Source organism: Armigeres subalbatus, chromosome 2 (genome assembly GCF_024139115.2).
Source record: "Armigeres subalbatus isolate Guangzhou_Male chromosome 2, GZ_Asu_2, whole genome shotgun sequence".
Taxonomy (NCBI): Eukaryota; Metazoa; Arthropoda; class Insecta; order Diptera; family Culicidae; genus Armigeres; species Armigeres subalbatus.
In genome coordinates, this window is record NC_085140.1 from 164801318 (window position 1) to 164821324 (window position 20007).

Consider the following 20007-nt stretch of genomic DNA (forward strand, 5'->3'; position numbering starts at 1 on the left):
AGGACATAACGTCGAATAAACAAATTTTAAAAACTTCAGTGCAATATACCTAATCCAAACAAAATGTTGAATAATATGTTAAGTATAATGTTCTACTAGGTTCGGAAGCCTCCTTTCAAGTTGCTTAAAAGTCTCCTTTCAAAAGGCTTGGAAGCCTTTATTGAAAACGCTTGGAAGTCTCCTTTTAAGATGCTTGGAAGCCTCATTTAACCCTCTATACAATCCAGTTCGATTTGGTTGCAGCAACTCTTATGTGACTAAATTCGGTTGCATATGGATCACAGAAATTTTTGTGCAACATGTGTGCTGCTCGGGAAAAAGGAAAGAAACACTACCTGGAAAAGCTCGTTTGTCGTACACAACGTAGGCGATACTACATGAGTGGTTCAGGACTAAGCGAGTCCCGGAAGGTTAATTAGACTTGGAAGCCTCCTTTCGAGAGACCCGGAAGCCTTTATATATAAGAGGCCCGAAAGCTTCGTTTCCAGAGGCCTGAGAGTCTTCTTTCATGAGGGCGGAAGCCTCCTGTCAAGAGGCTTGAAAGCCTACTTTGAAGAGGCTCGGAAGCCTCTTTCAATAGGCTCATAGGACTCCTTTCAAGAGGCTAAGAGGACTCCTTTCAATAGGATCGGAAGCCTCCTTCAAGAGGTTCGGAAGCCTTATTTCAAAAGGTTCGGAAGCCTCCTTTCAAAAGGCTTGGAAGACTCCTTTCAAAAGGCTTGGAAGCCTCTTTTTAGGCGGCTTGGAAGCCTCCTTTCAAGAGCCTTGGAATCCTCCTTTAAAAAGAGGCTCAGGAATCTCCTTTCAAGAGGCCCGGAAGTTTCCTTTCAAGAGGCCGGAAGCTTCCTTTCAAGAGGCCCGGAAGCCGCCTTTCAAGGGGCCCGAAAGCCTGCTTTAAAAAAACCCGGTGTCCTCCTATTAAAAGGCCCGAAAGTCTTTTTAAGAGGTTCGGAAACATTCTCGGAATCCTCCTTTCAAGAAGCTCGGAAGCTTTCTTCCGAGAGGCTCGGAAACTTCCTTTCAAAAGGCTCAGAAGCCTTCTTTCAAAAGGCTCGGAACCCTCTCTTCAAGAGACTTGGAAGCGTACTATCAAGATGCTCAGAAGCCCTCTTTTAAGTGGCTCGAAAGCTCGGAAGGGGATCGGAAGCCTTATTTTAAGAGGCTCGGAAGCCTCTCATCAAGAGGCGCGGAAAGCTCCAATAGACATGAATGTCTTGTAGGAAGCTTGAGCTATAATCATACGGTGTAATGAAAATTTCAGGAAAATTTATGGAGAGCCATATATTCCGTAGGTTTTCAGGTCCATTTCTCATATATGTTATGAGTTACGCTTATTTTCATTTATTGCAAAAAGTTGGGGGTACCTCAAATAATGCATAAGTTCGAAGAGGTACCTCTCAAGAAAAAAGTTGAGAATCGCTGGTCTAATATATCATTCTTTGGGAGAAAGTCATTTGGCTGAAAAAGACATACGGACGAAAATGTCGTTCGACCGAAAATGTCGCTCGGCAGAACCGATCATTTTGCCGAAATAATCGTTTGGGGGATGAACCCTCCTTAGCCGTGCGGTAAGACGCGCGGCTGCAAAGCAAGACCATTTCGATTCCCGGTGCCGGTCTAGACAATTTTCGGATTGGCAATTGTCTCGACTTCACTGGGCATAAAAGTATCATCATGTTAGCCTCATGATATACGAATGCAAAAATGGTAACTTGGCTTAGAAACCTCGCAGTTAATAACTGTGGTAGTGCTTAATGCACACTTAGCTGCGAGGCGGCTCTGTCCCAGTGTGGGGATGTAATGCCAATAAGAAGAAGGAGAAGAAGAATCGTTTGAGGGAAAGGGTCATTTAATTGAAAGTGCCATATTGTTAAACGAGTTTATCTTCATTTGTATCACATTTAAGATAACTTTGCACAGAACTTCAAGAACAATGCACATAATGTAACATAATGCCTCGCCAGTTGTCGCACACAGTCAGATCCTTTTTTGGGACTTTCACTGGGACCATGGCCACCCATATGTTGCAGAAAAGTACAGAACAGAACAGAATACACTCAGCTTTGAGTATCGCTGCTGGTATGTGATCGACCCCGGAAGACTTATTAGAATCCATGCTTCGAATGGCTTTCAGTCTCCTGCAATAATTGGGTTTTGGAATTGAATTAGAGAGTTTTTAAGTTCGGCTTACACTATGTCTTCAATTTGCACAAAGGCTCGATTTTTTTAATTAGGTCTCCTCCCTCCCGAAGCAAAGCCTTATCTTTCAATTGGCATGCATCAATGAGAAGATTCCTGTGTTTTTTTTAAATTTCGATATGAACTTATTGTGTACGTTCTGAGATTTTTAGTGATGTATGCTTGGAAGCGTAACGCATTGTATCGCTTGTCTTCTTGACCAAACTGATTTCATTAACATTTCATCTAAAAATCGTTATTTTCGCACAGAAAACTGGTCAAACGAATGAAGAGTAATCATATATTCTTGAAGCAAGTGGGGAAATTGTGGCGGTATTTATTTTAGATCAGAAATCGTAAAAATGTCTCCAAGAGGGTGCAAAATGTGTAGGAGTCCAAATCAAGTATCTCTATAGAGAATCTCCTTCCTGAAGAAAGCTAGTACAAATAATAATATAATCGAGTCCTTGTTTCTCAGAATGACCCCATAGATGGGGATAAGGGCCAGCCTTTTACACACGAAATGTGAAACAAATTGTTCAATTGGACAGTCGATTGCAACTTGTTGCTAGCAGAGACTATGTCCAAGGACTTGACGACCTCTCCCCATAACCACTGCGAGATAGGGGACCTGCCTAGGATGTGGGTGGGGTTTGACAGTGGACTTTGTTAACCCTCTATAAAAAGTCACATGTGTCTGCAAGCAGCCCTACCAAAGCGGCCAACCGGTTCATCAGGATTAATATCGGTGAGATTCTAAATATGGTTACTGGTCACGGCAAACGACGATGACCGACTCTCGATTTATGGTGTTGGTGCTGAGGTAGTGCTTGATGGGGATGTGGTTGAGGTTGTTGAAGAATTTGTTTACCTTGGAACGCTTGTGACATGTGACAATGACGTTTCCCGTGAAGTGAAAATACGTATTGCTGCTGCGAATAGGGCCTTTTACGGATTACGTAACCAGCCTAGGTCCCACAACATGCAGACGGAAATAAAATTTGCTCTATGCAAAACTCTGATTCTACCAGTGGCCCTTTATGGTAATGAAGAATGGACGTTAAAAGATGCTGACCGGCGAGCTTTCGGGGTTTTCGAGCGAAAAGTGCTGCGTACAATACTTACAAGGAAACTAGAAAATGGTGTGTGGCGCAGATGCATGAATCATGAGCTGTATCAAGTATACAATTCATATACATCATTGGCCTCACAATACAAGGTGGGGGAAGTGTAGATGATGATTCGATTGAGGAGATTAGACGGTGGTACACAAAGGTACACAAATACCAGCGATATGATTACCGGCAGAGGCTGACAACAAAATGGAGGAGGTTGGCTATGGTCGATGTGTCCGTTGAGATTCTCTCTCAAATGGAGCGATGCAAGGCGTTTGACCACCAAGTGCGAAACTGCAAAGGCCTGGACAGATCCAGTATATGTAGGACATGTGATGAAGAAGGACACTTTGTAAGGGACGGCAGAAAGTTAGTATACGACGGATGGCTTCAATGTTCTGCATACAAGAAGGCGATGGCGGCCCAGGATTGGTGAACATCATCCAGATAAATCTCAATCATTGCGACACCGCACAACAACTGTTGTGACAGTCGACAACAGAAGCAACCCTAGTAACATTTTGGTTTTATAACACTCTTGTAGAGTAAATTATGGTCTTCAAGATCGTTATAAAACTTAAAATGTTACTTGGGAATGTACGACGTGGCAATTATTGTTGAACCGTATCGGATCCTCTCTGATAACGGCAACTGGGTAGCGGACTCAACGGGGATTGTGGCTATCCAAGAGATGGGCAGATTCCCTATCCAAGAGGGGGTAGACAGCTCAAACGAAAGTATCGTAGTCGGCCAAACTAACGGGGTAATTGTGTGTAGCTGTTACACACCCCCAAGGTGGACTCTGAAGCAGTATAATCGAATACTGGACGCACTCACGGAGAAGCTGACCGACCGAAGATCGGTAATAATCGGAGGCGATTTTAATGCTTGAGGCAATTAGTTAGTATATTTCGCAAAGATGGCAGGGAGTCTATCATCGACGTAACATTCTCCAGTCCGTCGCTGGTGAGGATCATGAAATGGAGATGCGGTAAAGTGTTGGAACACGAATACCGATAGTACGAGCAGACAGCGGCGCTATAAACCTTGATGCAGATGAGCTAACGGAAACGCTATGCCATGATGCTGACGCTGATCCTAGGGGCAACGCTTATCGTATCATAACAGCGAAGCTCAGGGGTCCAGCGATGCCAGCACAAATGTGTGCAGATAAGCTAAAGATCATAGTCTTTCCCAGCAGCAGCATGTGACCCTGGCCACCTACACCGTATGGAGATTAAGACCGAGTAACCATTCCAGGTATGCAAGGTTTGGAAGATAAAGAAAGCTCCGGGTTCGTATGGAATTCCAAACGTGCCTCTAAAAATTGCGATACTGGCGTCTTCAGGTTTTTTTTTCAGGATGGTGCTGCAGAAATGCCTAGCAGATGGCCTTTTTTTTGAATAAGTGGAAGATCAAGAAACTGGTGCTGCTTCCAAAACCAGGGGAGCCGCCGGGGAATCCAGCATCGTATAGGCCCAACAGGCAACACTGTGGAAGCTTCTGGAAAGGATTATCCTTAAAAGGCTGCGCAGTTCACGGAAAGTGAGACCAGCTTATCGGAAAATCAGTTCGGACTCCGAAAAGACAGATCGGCGGTGGATACAACCAGGACATTCATTGAATTTGCAGAGAGAGAGAGCATCTAAGAAGTAGAGGTGCGGCAACCGATTCTGTGCGGTAGTAACGATTGACATCAAAAACGCCATTAATAGTACCAGCGCACGGATCCCCGACTTCATGTGTAAGATCCTTAGGAGAAACTTCCAGAAGCAGATTCTGGTTTACGATAAGAATTCGAGGCAGAAATCGATTAGGGTTACTCGATACTCGATTCAAAGCTTTGCAACGTGATGTACAACTGAGTGCCAACGCTGAAGTAGCCCAAATGCCTGAAGATTTACGGATTCGTGGATGATGTCATCCTAACGGTAACCGATGAGTCTTTGGAAGAGGTGGAAATGCTCGTGACGGAGACGACAAACGCAGTAGAAACCAGGAAAATAGAGTCAAGCTGCAGCTGGTTCACCACCAAACGAAAGCGATACTGGTCATCAAATGCAAAATGATTCAGCGGATGCAGATTACTATCAAAGGGCACGTATTACCGTCGGTGCGGACGCTGAGACATCTAGCGTCTAGGCTAGAGGCGTCTCGTAGGTGTATTCTGGCAGCAGTAGCATCCTCGATACCGAGGTACGGAGTTCCATCCTGTGCTCATGATGAAACGTACCCGCAGAAATTTGAACAGCTTGTTTCATCTAATGGCCATCCGAGTCGCGAGTGCGAATTGAACTAATTTTTCGGAGGCAGCTTGTGTTATCGCCGGAATGATCCCACTAGCAGATGATATCGAGGGCTACCAATGGAAAGGTACCATAAGTATGGAGAAGTCGGGGAGACTGGACTCTTTGGTCAAATGGCTGCAGGAGTGGGACAATGCAAATAATCGAAGGTGGATCCACCGGCACATCCTCAATGTGTCGACGTGGGTAAACAGGGAGCATGTAGAGGAGAACTTTTGCCTCACACAGTTCAGGACACGGCTGTTTCTGCCAATATTTGCACCGGTGTGGCCATACGTTTTTTCGCCATTCTGCCTGGCGTGTAGCAATGTAGAGGAGACTCTAAGGCACATAAATTCGGTTGCCCGAGGTTTGCGGAAGAACGCAGAAGAATGTCTCCCCAAGGGCGGACATCATCGCAGAGCAGAGATGTATCCGGAAGGCTATTGCCAACCGGAATCGTTGGACCGACCTTGGCACTCGAACAGCCAACCTGCACCGCCAGTGCATGAGCACAGACCCCCGAAGTAGTCGCAACATCCCGTGTCCTCGGGGAGCAATGCAAGGGAGAGGGTAAAGAATCTGACTAACATCTTCTGTATTTCCGGAAGGCACATTTTTAGCAGGTCGAGCAGGCTCAACCCTGTTCGCCTTGTGCATTTACTCAGGTGTCTGTGGCGCAGGTTTTTGAAGACTTTCAACACTTGAGAAAAAAAAACACTCACACATCATTTCAACTCGTCGAACTAAGTTTATTGATATATAACACTATAGGTCTCCAGGCGTCATATAAAAAGTTCGTTTTTGGAGTGGAAATACAGCCTTTACGTGAGTGAAAGTGAAAGCCGTTTTATAGTCTATTATTCGAACCGAGTTTATTAGACGAAACACTGGCTCAAGCTCAAATATCAGTTCCATCGACTGAATTTTATAGAATGAATATCACATTTAGAACAAAATGCTGGCTAAAAGTATGCAGTTGTTACAAGAATGAAAAATAATTGAAAAAGTTAATAATGGATATTCAAGAAAACGTACAGCATCTATCTACCGAACTCTGTTAAAGTGTCCAATGATGTTCGATTAACCAAATTGCAGTCACATTTAAGATTCGTTTATTGTTTCCTTTTAAACTCTTCTCCAGCATACGATAATTTCACAAACAAGTTTCATTCGCCATTTAACTTTAACTAAACTAAAACGTTTTTGCACAACGAGGTTTACACTTAATAGTTACGATCAGGGTACGTAAAACAAGGGGATAAAATGTAACGCACCAAACGGTAAAAACAACTTTCTACAAAAATCATTGCAGCTAACGAAACTACGCAGTAACGAAACTCGAATTGGGTGTCATTATACCTCTAACAAGGAATCAAATAAATAGGGACAATTTAAAAAACAAAACAAATTCAGCTAACCTGGCCCTTCGGGATGGCACCCATATTGGCGATTATCTTGGTCATGGCCTGTTCCGTTTCATCCAGTTTCCTACGCAACAGATCGAGTTCCATCAGTTGCTCACTACCATCCGAGGCGACGGCGGTGGCGCCGTCAGCAGTGCGAGATTGAATCAAAGCGGATGCTGAGCTATTGCTATTGTTACCACTACTACCACTAGGACTAGTATAGTTAACTAGATTCAGAGTAAGAAATTTGGGATTAGTAACGTTGCTGACACTGGTCGGTACTTGGTCAATGAGGGCTGCTCTACTGCTGCTGGGTGCCTCAGGATACTGTTGCAAGCTGGTGCTGATGGTGCTAATGGTGCTGATTGAGGACCTAACGTTCTCGGTTGAGGTTGCAGAGTGTTGAACTGCGTCCGGCGTTCCCTCAACTACGGTAGAATTTAGATTGCTGAGTAGTGCATCCCTAACGATCGAATTATCTTCCTGATCTTTCTTTGATGAGTTTGGATCAACAGCGGGAGATGAAGATGGCAATGCGGTTGGTGGTGATTCAACCAAGGGAGGTTCGGGTTGATTAGTATCAGATGGCGTGTTCAATTGGTTAATTCTATTGTTAGCTTCGGTTGGACAGGAACTACTGGCAGGGACCAATAACGTTACGCTGCTCGTCACCGAAACAATCTCTTCACTAACGAGGCCTCCGACCACCTTTGCGGCGGTAGAAGCTAACTTCTCTGGTTCACTTAGAACTTCGGTTTGAGGTTTGTCTTGGGTTATATCTTTGCTAGATTCAGTCGGAATGGCATGCATCTTTTCAGTTATGAGATGATCAACGATTGATTCGATTTCAGTTGCCACAGCCGTAGCTTCAGTCAACGTGCGTTCAACCAGTGCTTCTTGGGACCCTTGATCTAGTTTCTCTTTTATTTGGTGACCAGTGCTTCCTACCTGTTCATTAGTTGCCTCACTATCTTGTTGTCTAACTGCAGTAGGCTCAGTATCCTCCGGCTTCTCAGAAATAACGCTCAGAGCCGAAGACACTGTTTCTGGAGCACTAACTGGACTAGAATCACGATCGTCAATTACTTCTGAGATAAGTTCAGAAGTGTCTGGTTTTTCTATTTCAACCTTAACTACAAATTCTTCACTAGCTGTACCTTCCTCTGAGGCCTCCACTGCTTCATCGAGTACTTCTTCAATAATGGGCCCACGAGCGGACGATTCTGCTTCTGATGGCTCACATGTTGGCTCTTCTGAATGCCCACGAGCCTCACTGATGGATACTACTTCAACTGATGCATCAGCACTACTTAAAATTACAGGCTCAATTGAGTTCACGGAATGCAGTGTTTCTGTGATAATATTTTTTTCTGGAACAACTCCAGCTGGCTCCTCCTGTTCATTCGTCGTAGATACAGTTACTTCTGGGACATGCTCCTCAACTGTTTCCACTGTGGCATCTGAGTTTGGCGAAGCATTTTCTATTTTTTCGTCAAGAAGAGTAACTTTTTCTCCAGCAATTTCTTTAGCTTCTACAGGCTGAACTAAAGCATCTTCTAGAGAAACTGTTTCATTTACAAGTTTCTTACTATCAATATCACCTGATTCCAGAGTATCGTTCTTCGTTTCTGTTTCCACAAGTAAATCGATTGTTTGATCAGTGTGGGATTGTTCAGATTCAACTCCAGCAGCATCTTGCTGAGGTAATGCTTCTGTTGCGGCTTTGATATTAGTTTCAACTTCAACGATGAGTTCTGTTTTTTCCTTTAGTATATTTTCCACTGGCTCATTAGATTTTGATTCTTTCGGTTCAGGAACAGTTTCGCTAACTTCGTTAGTTGTATTTTCTATTTGACCTTCTGCAGTCGTTGGCGCTTCGGTTGTGGTATTATTTTCTGCATCCAGAACAGATTGTACATTAGCTGATTCAATTTCAACAGGAGATGGTTTTTCAGAAACTTTTTCTTGTAACGTCGAGTCGACAATTGGTTCAACATCAACGATAGCTTGTACCGTTTTTGATTGTATATTTTCAGTTGGGATAGCGTCATCAGATTGTAATTCTTTCAGATCTGTAATTCCTTCCGTTGTGGAGGTATGTTCAGTATCTAGAACTACTATTTTTTCTTTCAGAGCTGTAATTCCTTCCGTTGTGGAGGTATGTTCAGTATCTAGAACTACTTGATTCACTACTACTTCTGATTCATCTGTACCAGGAGACGGGTTTTCTGAAGAAACTTCTTCCGTTATTTTGATACTTGGTTGAACCTCAACGATGGCTTCTATCTTTTCTGTTTGTATATTTTCTGCTGGAACTGTGTCAGTGACTTTTAAGTCTTTCGGTTGAGAAACAGTTTCGCTAACTACGTTTGTGGCATTTTCTCTTTGATCTGCAGTGGTTGTTGTTTCAGTTATGGCATCGTTTTCTACTTTCAATAACACTTTTTCTAAACCATCTTCAACAGAAGATTGGGTTTCAGAAATATCCTCTACCACTATATTGATATTAGGTTGGACTTCAACGATGGCTTCTGCTTTTTCTGTTTGTATATTTTCGGTTGGTGCTGTCTCATTAGACTGTGAATCTTTCTGTACAAGAGCAGTTTCAATAACTTCATTTGTTGTATTTGCATCTTCTGTGGCTGCTGTCTTTTCTAATGTGGTATCATCTCCAGCACCCAAAACTTCTTGATATACTTCTGCTGATACATCTTTAACAAATGTTTGTTCAAAAACAACTTCTTTCGTTGTTTCGTTGCTTGGTTCGACTTCAACGCTGGATTCCACCTTTTCAGTTTGTATGTTTGCTGTTGGAATTGTCTCATTAAATTGGGATTCTTTTAGCACATGGACAGTTTCAATATCTTCGCTAGGTGTGTTTTCTATTTGATTTTCAATTGTTAGAGCATCAGGTTTTACCGTCTCAGTCGTTTGAGCTTCATCTTCATGTTCAACTTTACTTCCAACTAGCTTAGAATCAATAACATCAGCTGCCTCAACGGATTCGATAACCTGTTCTACTTCATTTTCTGAAGTATTTGCATTATCCTCTTGAACTATTTGTTTTACTTCTTCCACCACTTCAGATACCTTTTTCTCAACATAGCCGACATTATCGTTCACTGACTCTACTTGTACAAATGCAGAAGGTTCCACGAGTGGTTCTTTTTCCTGTATTTCACCAATAATTGGGATATCTTTTTGTTGTGCTTGAGGTGTGTCGTTTTCACTCGCCTCAGATACGGAAGTAGTGGTATCTGAAATAATAATAGATTGATCTTCAACGACATCGGGTGCGTCGGATGCGGCTGCTCCTTCTAAAACTACTTCCACGATTTCAGCAACGGGTAAATCTTTCTCAACTATATCAACTGGCGAAATAATATTCTCCTGGAAAGATGAATTTTCACCAATTTTCTCAGCTTCAGAATCAGATAATTCAGCATAAGATTTTTCTTCTTTTATGGGATCAACAGATGTTTCCGTGGTTAGACCTGTTTCTAGTTTTACATCTTTTGACGGCTCATTGCTAAGTGGTGTCTCAATTATGATTGATTGATCAACAGTTACCAGCTGTCCAGCATTACCAATTGAATTCTCTTTTTCTATCTGTATATCATTTTCATCTGAAAAGTTGTTTTGAATAACCGTAGTGTTAACTTCTGACACCAATGGTAACACAGATTCTGCCACTTCAACAGCATTGTCAACGATCTTTTCACTTGTTGGTTCTACCAACAAATTAACAGATTCAGCCGGTTGAACTACATCATTCTCTGAAATTATTGTTTGCTGAGAAGGTGCGCTGTTCAACTCGGAATTGACTTCCTTGATCGAAATCGATTCCACAACTTCTTCTGCAGAAGACTGTTCGCTTGAATTATTTTTATCGTCAGCATCATATGCAAAACCATCGATCAGTGCATCATCTACTTGTTTTTGTATGGCCGGATCGTGACTAGCAGCCTCAACATGTTCCAGAGCTCCTTTCTCCTTTGCGATTTCTTGAGCCTGATCTAGAACTTCATTTACAAGTTCCTCGGCAGTGGCTACAACTTCGGCCTCTTCAGCTTGCTGGGAAATTGCTTCTTCCATTTTCGCCGCTAATGCTTTGATGACTGCCTCTTCCGCGTCGACTTCTACGGTAAATGAGGTCTCATTTTCAAAAGAATCTGAAGATTCATTCGTTTTTTCTTCAGAATATTTTGGTTCGGATTCAACAACAGCCTCATTATCAGAAGAAGAAACTAGAACTTGGGTAACCGGATCGTAGCTTGGCGCCTGAGTCGGTTCCAATACTTCCTTCTCATTAACAATTTCTTGTATCTCATCAAGAACTTCATTAACAAGTCCCTCGGCAACAGCTCCAATGTCCTCCGCTTCTTGGTCGATTGCTTCCGCCAATGCTTTGATAGTTGCTTCTTCAGCGTCGACCAAAGTATCGGTTATTGTTTCAACCTCTGCTGATATTGGAGCATCAACAACAATCACTTCATCATCGAACGTAACACCCTTTATAGTGTCTTTAACTTTTTCAGCGTTGACAATGGCTTCCAAAGCAGTTTCGGCTTCGGTTACTATATTTGTTGCGTCAGCAACTAGCGCAGTTTGCTCTATTGGAATTGTTTCTGAAGGTTTACTATCAACTATAGTTTCTTGCACCAATTCAGTTGCTACATCAGTAGCCTTTTGATCTGTTTCAAGAATTGTTTGAACAACATCGTCAGCAAAAGCAACACTCTTCAACACTTCAACTACTTCTTCAGCGGTTGCTTCGTCAGAGACTGGTATTTCAATAGTGTTGTCTTCTTGCTCAACCTTGGATTCTGTAATCTGAGGCAATATTGGTTCGTCGAACTTGTATGAAACACTCTTCTCTGATGCAATGAACTGTTCAATAGCATTGGCCGGTTCTGTAATAGAAATTTGTTGCGTAATTTCAACCTCAGCTGGAATAACGTTTTCTTGAAGTTTATCAACTGTATTGTTGAGTGAAACAAAATCAGCCTTTTCATATATAGATGATATATTATTTTGTTCAGTGGAGATGATGTTTTCTGCGATTTCTGGTTCAACCACACTGCCTGATAAGTTTTGAACTAAGATTGTATCATTGGAGACAACTTCAACAACATTATTTTGCACCGAAATCTGTTCTTCAATTCCTTTTACTTCAATATCTACTGAGCCATCAACAATAGTTGTATCAATTTTATCTGGTTGCGTTTCGGTTAGTTCATTGGAAATGTTAACAGCTATGGTCTCAGCGAATGTAACTGCTTTTGATGTATCTGTGCCTTGTTCCGATGCTGGTTCCACATGCTCCACAGTTTCATGCGTTACCTCGACAGATTGCACTGACTCTGGTACAGAAACAGGCTCTTCAACAGACGTTATAGATTGGTCTTCTTTGGATATATATGTTGCATTAGGAGAAGTCGATTCTTCCTCATGTGTTTCTAGAACTTCCGGAATTTCTACAGCAAGCACTGCAGCTTCCGCTTGTTCTACTACTTTCTCCACCAGTTTAACAGCTGCAGCTTCGGCAGCTTCGTTGATCTCACTCTCGGCCTCCTGTAGAACTTCTTCTACCACTTCACTAGCTACTCGCTCAATATTCTCACTGGTCGATGCCTCTTCGTTAAGTTGCACAACCTTCTGTACTACGATTCCGTCAACTAACTTTTCGATAGCAGGGTCGTATTCGGGTTGCACTTGTTCTTTATCGTTGGTCGCTTCGGTTACGCTACTAGCTTCATCATTGCCCTGCTCTACTGGACCGGTATGTTCAGTCACCGGTTCTTCAGCTGTGGTTCTAGAGTCTGTCGTTGCGGGGGGTGATTCAGATTTCGTGACCAGCTGTTGATAATCAACGCTGATTTCCGCCTGAACCGAGTGGTTGAAGCTAGCACTTGCGCTACCATTGGACACTGGTCCCACTGAAACTGGTGCACCGTTCTCTCCATTTGCGATCGGTTGTCCTGGAAAAAAATAGGAATGGGTATCCAACGAAAAAAAAACTCAACAAATAACACAACAGGGTGAAGGAAGTTTTCAAACGTTAAAAAAGTATTAACCTAAAGTGGGAGTATACACAAGCTTTTAATAACAGATTTGTTAATTAATCGACAACGCATGCATTGTTAGAAAATTGTTGAAACATTGGGAATTATTTCAATAATGTATTATAATCGAGTAATGAAATTGAGTCACTATATAAAACATTGTTTACCATCGATATAATAAAATATACAAAGGAACAAATAAATGGCATAATCATATTCATAGGCAGTAGATAACAGTTATGGCAAATCATGAAATCATATTTTAATCGATAAGAAAATTATTTTGAGCTTTTTAGTGGAATGTCTTCACTTGTCATAAGACGAGTTTATACAATCCCATTGAATTCCACCACTTAATTGTATCTTGACAGATACGTATTTCGACCTCAACAGTAAGGCCGTCTTTTAATCGTTAATCGTTCGTTTATTTGGAAGGCTCATTTGACGTGAAGTGTTACAGGGTCGAAATCATGTTTGTTAATGTTTAACATATTTAAATCTTGATACTTGAACATTAATATTGATGTTAAGGAACCGAAAGACTCACGATACGGTCACACGAATTCATACTACAGGGGTTGAGCAATGAGATAGGCAAGATTTTGTCGAAATTAAAATCAGCATAACTTTGCATAGAATAATCCGATTTTGACAAAACCAGGACCATCAGACGCAGACATTCTTCTAGTATTCTGTCCCTAGCCATAACCTTAGACTGGCCTTTGACACCGGAGATGTTTTAGGTTTTTGGGCGAGATTGCTGCAACACCGCACGAGGGCGGGACGGTACAAACGGAACAGACAAAATTCGATTTTCCGGAGGAAAAAGCGCCAGCAGGAAGGTCGAGATCGTGAAGAGACGGAGGAACTGCACCGCGCTAATAACGCACGAAAGTTCTATGAGAAGTTGAACCGTTCACGTAAGGGCCACAGCCCGATATGTGTAAGGACATAAACGGGAACCTCCTTACAAACGAGCGTTAGGTGATCCAAAGGTGGCGGCAGCGCTACGAAGAACACCTAAATGGCGATATGGCAGACAACTGTGGCGGTATGGTAATGAACCTAGGAGCACGCGCGTAGGACATGCGACTTCCGGCTCCGAATCTCCAGGAAACCCATGAGGAGATCGGCCGGCTGAAAAACAACAAAGCCCCTGGAGTTGACCAACTACACGGTGGTGAGGCACTGGCTAGAGCGTTGCACTGGCTGATTACCAAGGTTTGTGAGGACGAGGTTCTGCCGCAGGAGTGGATGGAAGGTATCGTGTGTCCCATCTACAAAAAGGTTGATAAGCTGGATTGCAGCAACTACCACGCAATCACATTGCTGAACGCCGCCTACAAGATACTCTCCCAAATTTTATGCCGCCGACTAACACCAATTGCAAGAGAGTTCGTGGGGCAGTACCAGGCGGGACTTATGGGTGAACGCTCTACCACAGACCAGGTGTTCGCCATACGTCAGGTATTGCAGAAATGCCGCGAATACAACGTACCCACACATCATCTATTTATCGATTTCAAAGCCGCATATGATACAATCGATCGGGACCAGCTATGGCAGCTAATGCACGAATACGGATTTCCGGATAAACTGATACGGTTGATCAAGGCGACGATGGATCGGGTGATGTGCGTAGTTCGAGTTTCAGGGGCATTCTCGAGTTCCTTCGACACGCGCAGAGGGTTACGGCAAGGTGATGGTCTTTCGTGTCTGCTATTCAACATCGCTTTGGAGGGAGTAATACGGAGGGCAGGGATTGAGACGAGTGGTACGATTTTCACGAAGTCCGTCCAGTTATTTGGTTTCGCCCACGACATTGATATCATGGCACGTAACTTTGAGAGGATGGAGGAAGCCTACATCAGACTGAAAAGCGAAGCTAAACGGATTGGACTAGTCATCAACACGTCGAAGACGAAGTACATGATAGGAAGAGGCTCAAGAGAGGTCAATGTAAGCCACCCACCACGAGTTTCTATCGGTGGTGACGAAATCGAGGTGGTTGAAGAATTCGTGTACTTGGGCTCACTGGTGACCGCCGATAACGATACCAGCAGAGAAATTCGGAGGCGCATAGTGGCTGGAAATCGTACGTACTTTGGACTCCGTAAGACGCTCCGATCGAATAGAGTTCGCCGCCGTACCAAACAGACTATCTACAAAACGCTTGTAAGACCGGTAGTTCTCTACGAACACGAGACCTGGACGATGCTCGTGGAGGACCAATGCGCACTAGGAGTTTTTGAAAGGAAAGTGTTGGGTACCATCTATGGTGGGGTGCAGATGGCGGACGGTACGTGGAGGAGGCGAATGAACCACGAGTTGCATCAGCTGTTGGGAGAACCATCCATCGTTCACACCGCGAAAATCGAAAGACTGCGGTGGGTCGGGCACGTAGCCAGAATGTCGGACAGTAATCCGGTGAAAATGTTTCTCGACAACGATCCGACGGGAACAAGAAGGCGAGGTGCACAGCGGGCAAGGTGGATCGATCAGGTGGAGGACGATTTGCGGACCCTCCGCAAAAAATAAATAAATAAATGTTTTAGGTTTTTCAAGAGTATGTTGAAATGTGTTTTTTTTTTTTGCTGCATGTCATTTTATGTGAGGTTTACTACCATCATGTTTTATGCTTTCCCTAAAAACTAGAACTAATATGCCGACCAATGCTGGCTGCAGATCGAAAATCCGTTTGGTATACGCAGAATATGACCATTTCTGTGAAAATGGTCCGGAATTGGCCATACACCCTGAACAGATGTCAAATTGACAAGTTAGTCTTACGGTTCTCAAAATGTATTTTAAATATAGATTCTTTATTCATCGTCTTGTAAAAAAAAATAATTTGACACCTATATATGCATAGTTCCAGATGGTTCCAAAACCGGCCACTTCTCGAAAGCCCCTGGAACCTCCTATACGTGTGGTAGTAGACACTATCATCCTGGAACAGTTTCTGTAATCAAGCCCATGAAGTTAGATTCGCATTATTCGTATCTGTTATCGTTTCATGTTCCCGTAGCCAAATCTCTGAATAATAGATTCTCGATCTACAGCCAGCATTGATCGGCATATTAATCCTTGTCTCTGGAGAAAGCATAAAACATGATGAAGGTAAATGTCTAATAAAATAACAAGCGGTAAAAAAATGCATTTTGAACCTACCCTCGAAAAACCCGGAACATCTCGGATGGTAGAAGACCGATCTGCAATGGAATAGACAGAAGAGTGTCTGCTTCTGATAGTTCCGGTTTGATCAAAATCGTATTATTCTACGCAATGTTTTGCTGATTTGAATTTCGCCAAAAAAATTTCCTATCTCAACCTTTTTGTCTAACCTCTGTATTTATTTAGGAATATTTCTTCTTTGTAAAATGAAAAAAAAGATTTCAAAGAACGATCTGAGCAACCCTTAAAAATAGTTCATGCCCGTATAAAAAATAAACCTAATCAATCTAACACTGAGGTCACTTTTGTGATATAAACTTGTGATCTCTTGAAGTTTGATACGCCGCATGATGGAGTTTGCTTATTTTCCGAAATTGTACCTTGAACCGGTACATGGTAAAACCGTTTACCGGTTCCAATCGGTTCAAAAACAGTCCAGGAAGTACAAAACTACAATGGAATGCCATAACTTATGAGCTCATGAAGTTTGATACGCCGCATGATGAGGTTGGCTTATTTTCCGAAATTGACGCTTGAACCGGCACATGATAAAACCGTTTACCGGTTCCAATCGGTTCAAAAACGGTCCATTAAGTACAAAACTACCATGGAATGTCATAACTATTGAAATCATGAAGTTTGATACGCCGCATGATGGGGTTATTTCCCGAAATTGTGCCTTGAACCGGTACATGGTAAGACCGTTTACCGGTTCCAAATACGGAAGTACAAAACTACCATAGAATATCATAATTTTTGAAATCATGAAGTTTGATGGGTCGCATGATGGTATTCGCCTATTTCCGTAAAGTGACCCCGTAACAGGTTACGGCAGAACGTCCCTATTCCGGAATACAGACCATATTTCGGACCGATCGAATTTTGTATAGTTTATGCGTCGTTTCTGTTCAAAATATATAAAATAATCATTTCCGCAATATGCCTTCTGGCAACTGGCCAAAAGCTAACACTCATTTTAAATCCGGAATAACTCCGGTATCAAGTGGCCAGTCTTAAAAATTCATAGCGCCCCTGAAACTTGAATAAATTCCGCTTCTTTTGGTGAAAGTTGCGAAAAAAATGTCGAAAGGCAAAAAAGTTACAGCCAAAAAGATTTTTATTTTCGTTTTTAAAAGGGGGGTTGGTAACAGAAGGGATAAAGCCGAACACAAAGCTGTTGCCGGAGTAGGTATCTAAAAATGCAGCATTATGATTAGACGTTATTACAGAAGTTCGGAAGAAGAGTGTTGAAAAATTCGCCAAAAAGTCCTTCGTTTGGGAAGTTTGTAGAGTTGCTGCAAAACGAGCTGGCATTTCCAAGTACCAATATGCGATAATATACAGATAATATACCGAGATTGTTCAAATGAGTATTGTTGAGTATACGGACACACTTTTTTCGTCACGCAAAGCTCGGATATATAATGAACAATATCCACAGGATCTTTCAGGAGATCCACAGACATGATAAGGTCATTTTGTGGTGACCTGGATCATCCAAACTGTGCTGGCGATTAGAACTTGCTAGCTACAACCAGAATATCCAAAAACTATCAGACGATATCTGTTGATCTTTCAGGAGATGTAATTGACACAACTCAATGAATATCTAAACTTTAAGTAATGATGGAAATTTTTCGGTTGCTGTAGATCTCAAATCCCGAACACAAGGACAGTGTCATCCCAAAAGTGTCTAACGATATCTGCTGATTTTCCAGGAGATGTAATGGATCCAACTCAATGCATATCGAAACTTTGAGTAACGAGAACAAACTTTTGAGCACCTGGCGATTCCTAGTCCCGAAAACAAGGACAATTTGGATGATCCAGAATATCCCAAAACTATCTAACGATAACTGTAGACCTTCCAGGTGATGTAATGGACATAACGAAATGCATATAGGAACCTTGAGTAACGAAAAAAGCTATTCAGCAGCTATAGATCTCAAGTCTCGAACTCAGATACAATTTGGATGACCCAGAGATGTGAAGAAGCGAAAAAAGCTATGTAAAAAGCTGCTGTAGATCTCAAGTCCTGAATTCAAGGATTGTTTGGATTATTTTCTATTTCTGAGCTTCACTGTGTTCAGAATATACTAGGTTTTCGCAAGGCCTTAATCGTCCATGCCTGATATTTTTTTCCTGATAGGGGAGTTAATTTTGAGCAATTTTGCTGAAGACAGTGTTCACTTTATATATCGTGCGATTTTATACAACCATTTTTCTTTTGGGATCATATATGACCCCTTGGGCCCGAGAGGGTTAAAAAGCACAAAAAATTGGTTGCGATAATACGTACCGCAAAGTAAGCTGCAAATTTCCACTTGAAAATGGTTTGTGACTTTCTTGAAAATCCACTGGAAAATTGTGCTTTGAAATTCAAATTCCAAATCAGAATCCAATTTCCAGCGGTCTTCCAGACGCGCTTTGTGATTTTCCAAACCAGAATCTATTCTCAAGCGGTCTTTCAAATACACTTTGTAGCAATACAAACTACCTTGCCTTGTGATTTTTTTTAAACCATCAAATATTTTAATCTTTGCACATAAACCACTTGAATTAAAATCACATTTTGAAATCAGCGTCAGGATCCAAATAATAACCTTGTAGGAGCGATAAAGTGTGTCACAACAAACAACCGGAGTGAAATGCGATGACAGCAGCTCTGGGTGCGTGTGTACGCCACGGAGATCTGACAAGAAGAGGCCGAGTCATGGCTTGCTGCTCAGCGATCAGATATGATTCAAATATGACGTTCACTACTGTCTCGCTTTTGTATATGCCTATGTACTATCATATAGTATCACAAAATCTGCTGCCCCGGGGACAGCAGAGACTATGTCCAAGGGCTTTACGACCCTTTCCGCGGCATCTGCGAGTTAGGGGGCCTACCTAAGACGTGGTGGGGTTTGTCAGTGGACTCCGTTAACCCTTTCAGGACGGCTGGGTCAATTGGTCAGCGTTTTAGATTGGCTGTGTAAAGCCACAGACGAGAGATAGGTCACCAATTTCTTCAGCAAAACTGTTCACCACGATATTGGCTTTGCAGAATAATATCAGGGCTCAAGTTTGACTATATCCTGAAGACCCAGATATCCAAAACCTTGGGAAGATTCCACCTCTGAGAGCATGCAAATAAATCTGGCATGTTTGAATCCTACATCACATTTTTTGATAGTTCTGAATACTCAGACAAGTTGAGTCATCCTTAATGTTATGCCTGTGATTACTTTTCAGGAATACGAGATACTCAAGGTACTCCAAAAAGTTCTGAAGTTCAGCCCACGGTATCAACCGGACCAACCAAGGTTTTTGCAACGTACTCATCTTCGGTATACACCCAATCCAGTTCAATAGACATATACGCATCATACAAACTAATTTTCTTGAATACGAGATGCTCAAGGTATCATACAAACAAATTTTCTTGAATACGAGATGCTCAAGGTATTCCAAAACGTTCTGGAGTTCAGCCCACGGTATCTACCAGATCAATCAAGACTTTTGCAATATCCTCATCGATGGTATACACCCAATCTGATTCAATAGGAATATACACACCATGCAACCAATATTTTCTGGAACACAAGATACTCAAGAGATTTCTAAACGTTCTGAAGTTTGTTGCTCGATTGGCAATTATCATCAGAACCTTCAATATCTTCGATTATCAATTTGGAAATGTGGTCTATGGAGGCTATTTTACCTTCCTTCTGGCTACTCCCTTGTACGAAAGAAGTAAAATTCCAGAATTCAAAAGCTCATGATTCGATGCAAAAAC

At 42.3% G+C, this 20007-nt stretch overlaps 1 protein-coding gene across 3 annotated transcripts in view; it reads right to left on the minus strand.

Annotated features, from left to right (window-relative positions):
* The window catches only part of LOC134211119 (titin-like), a 41910-nt gene that overhangs the window by 7105 nt on the left and 14798 nt on the right, over positions 1 to 20007 (minus strand). For all 3 annotated transcript variants that reach the window (XM_062687750.1, XM_062687749.1, XM_062687751.1), the window contains exon 4: positions 8145 to 12968. In XM_062687750.1, coding sequence (XP_062543734.1) covers positions 8145 to 12968 — 4824 coding nt within the window. The remainder of the gene's footprint in view (positions 1 to 8144; positions 12969 to 20007) is intronic.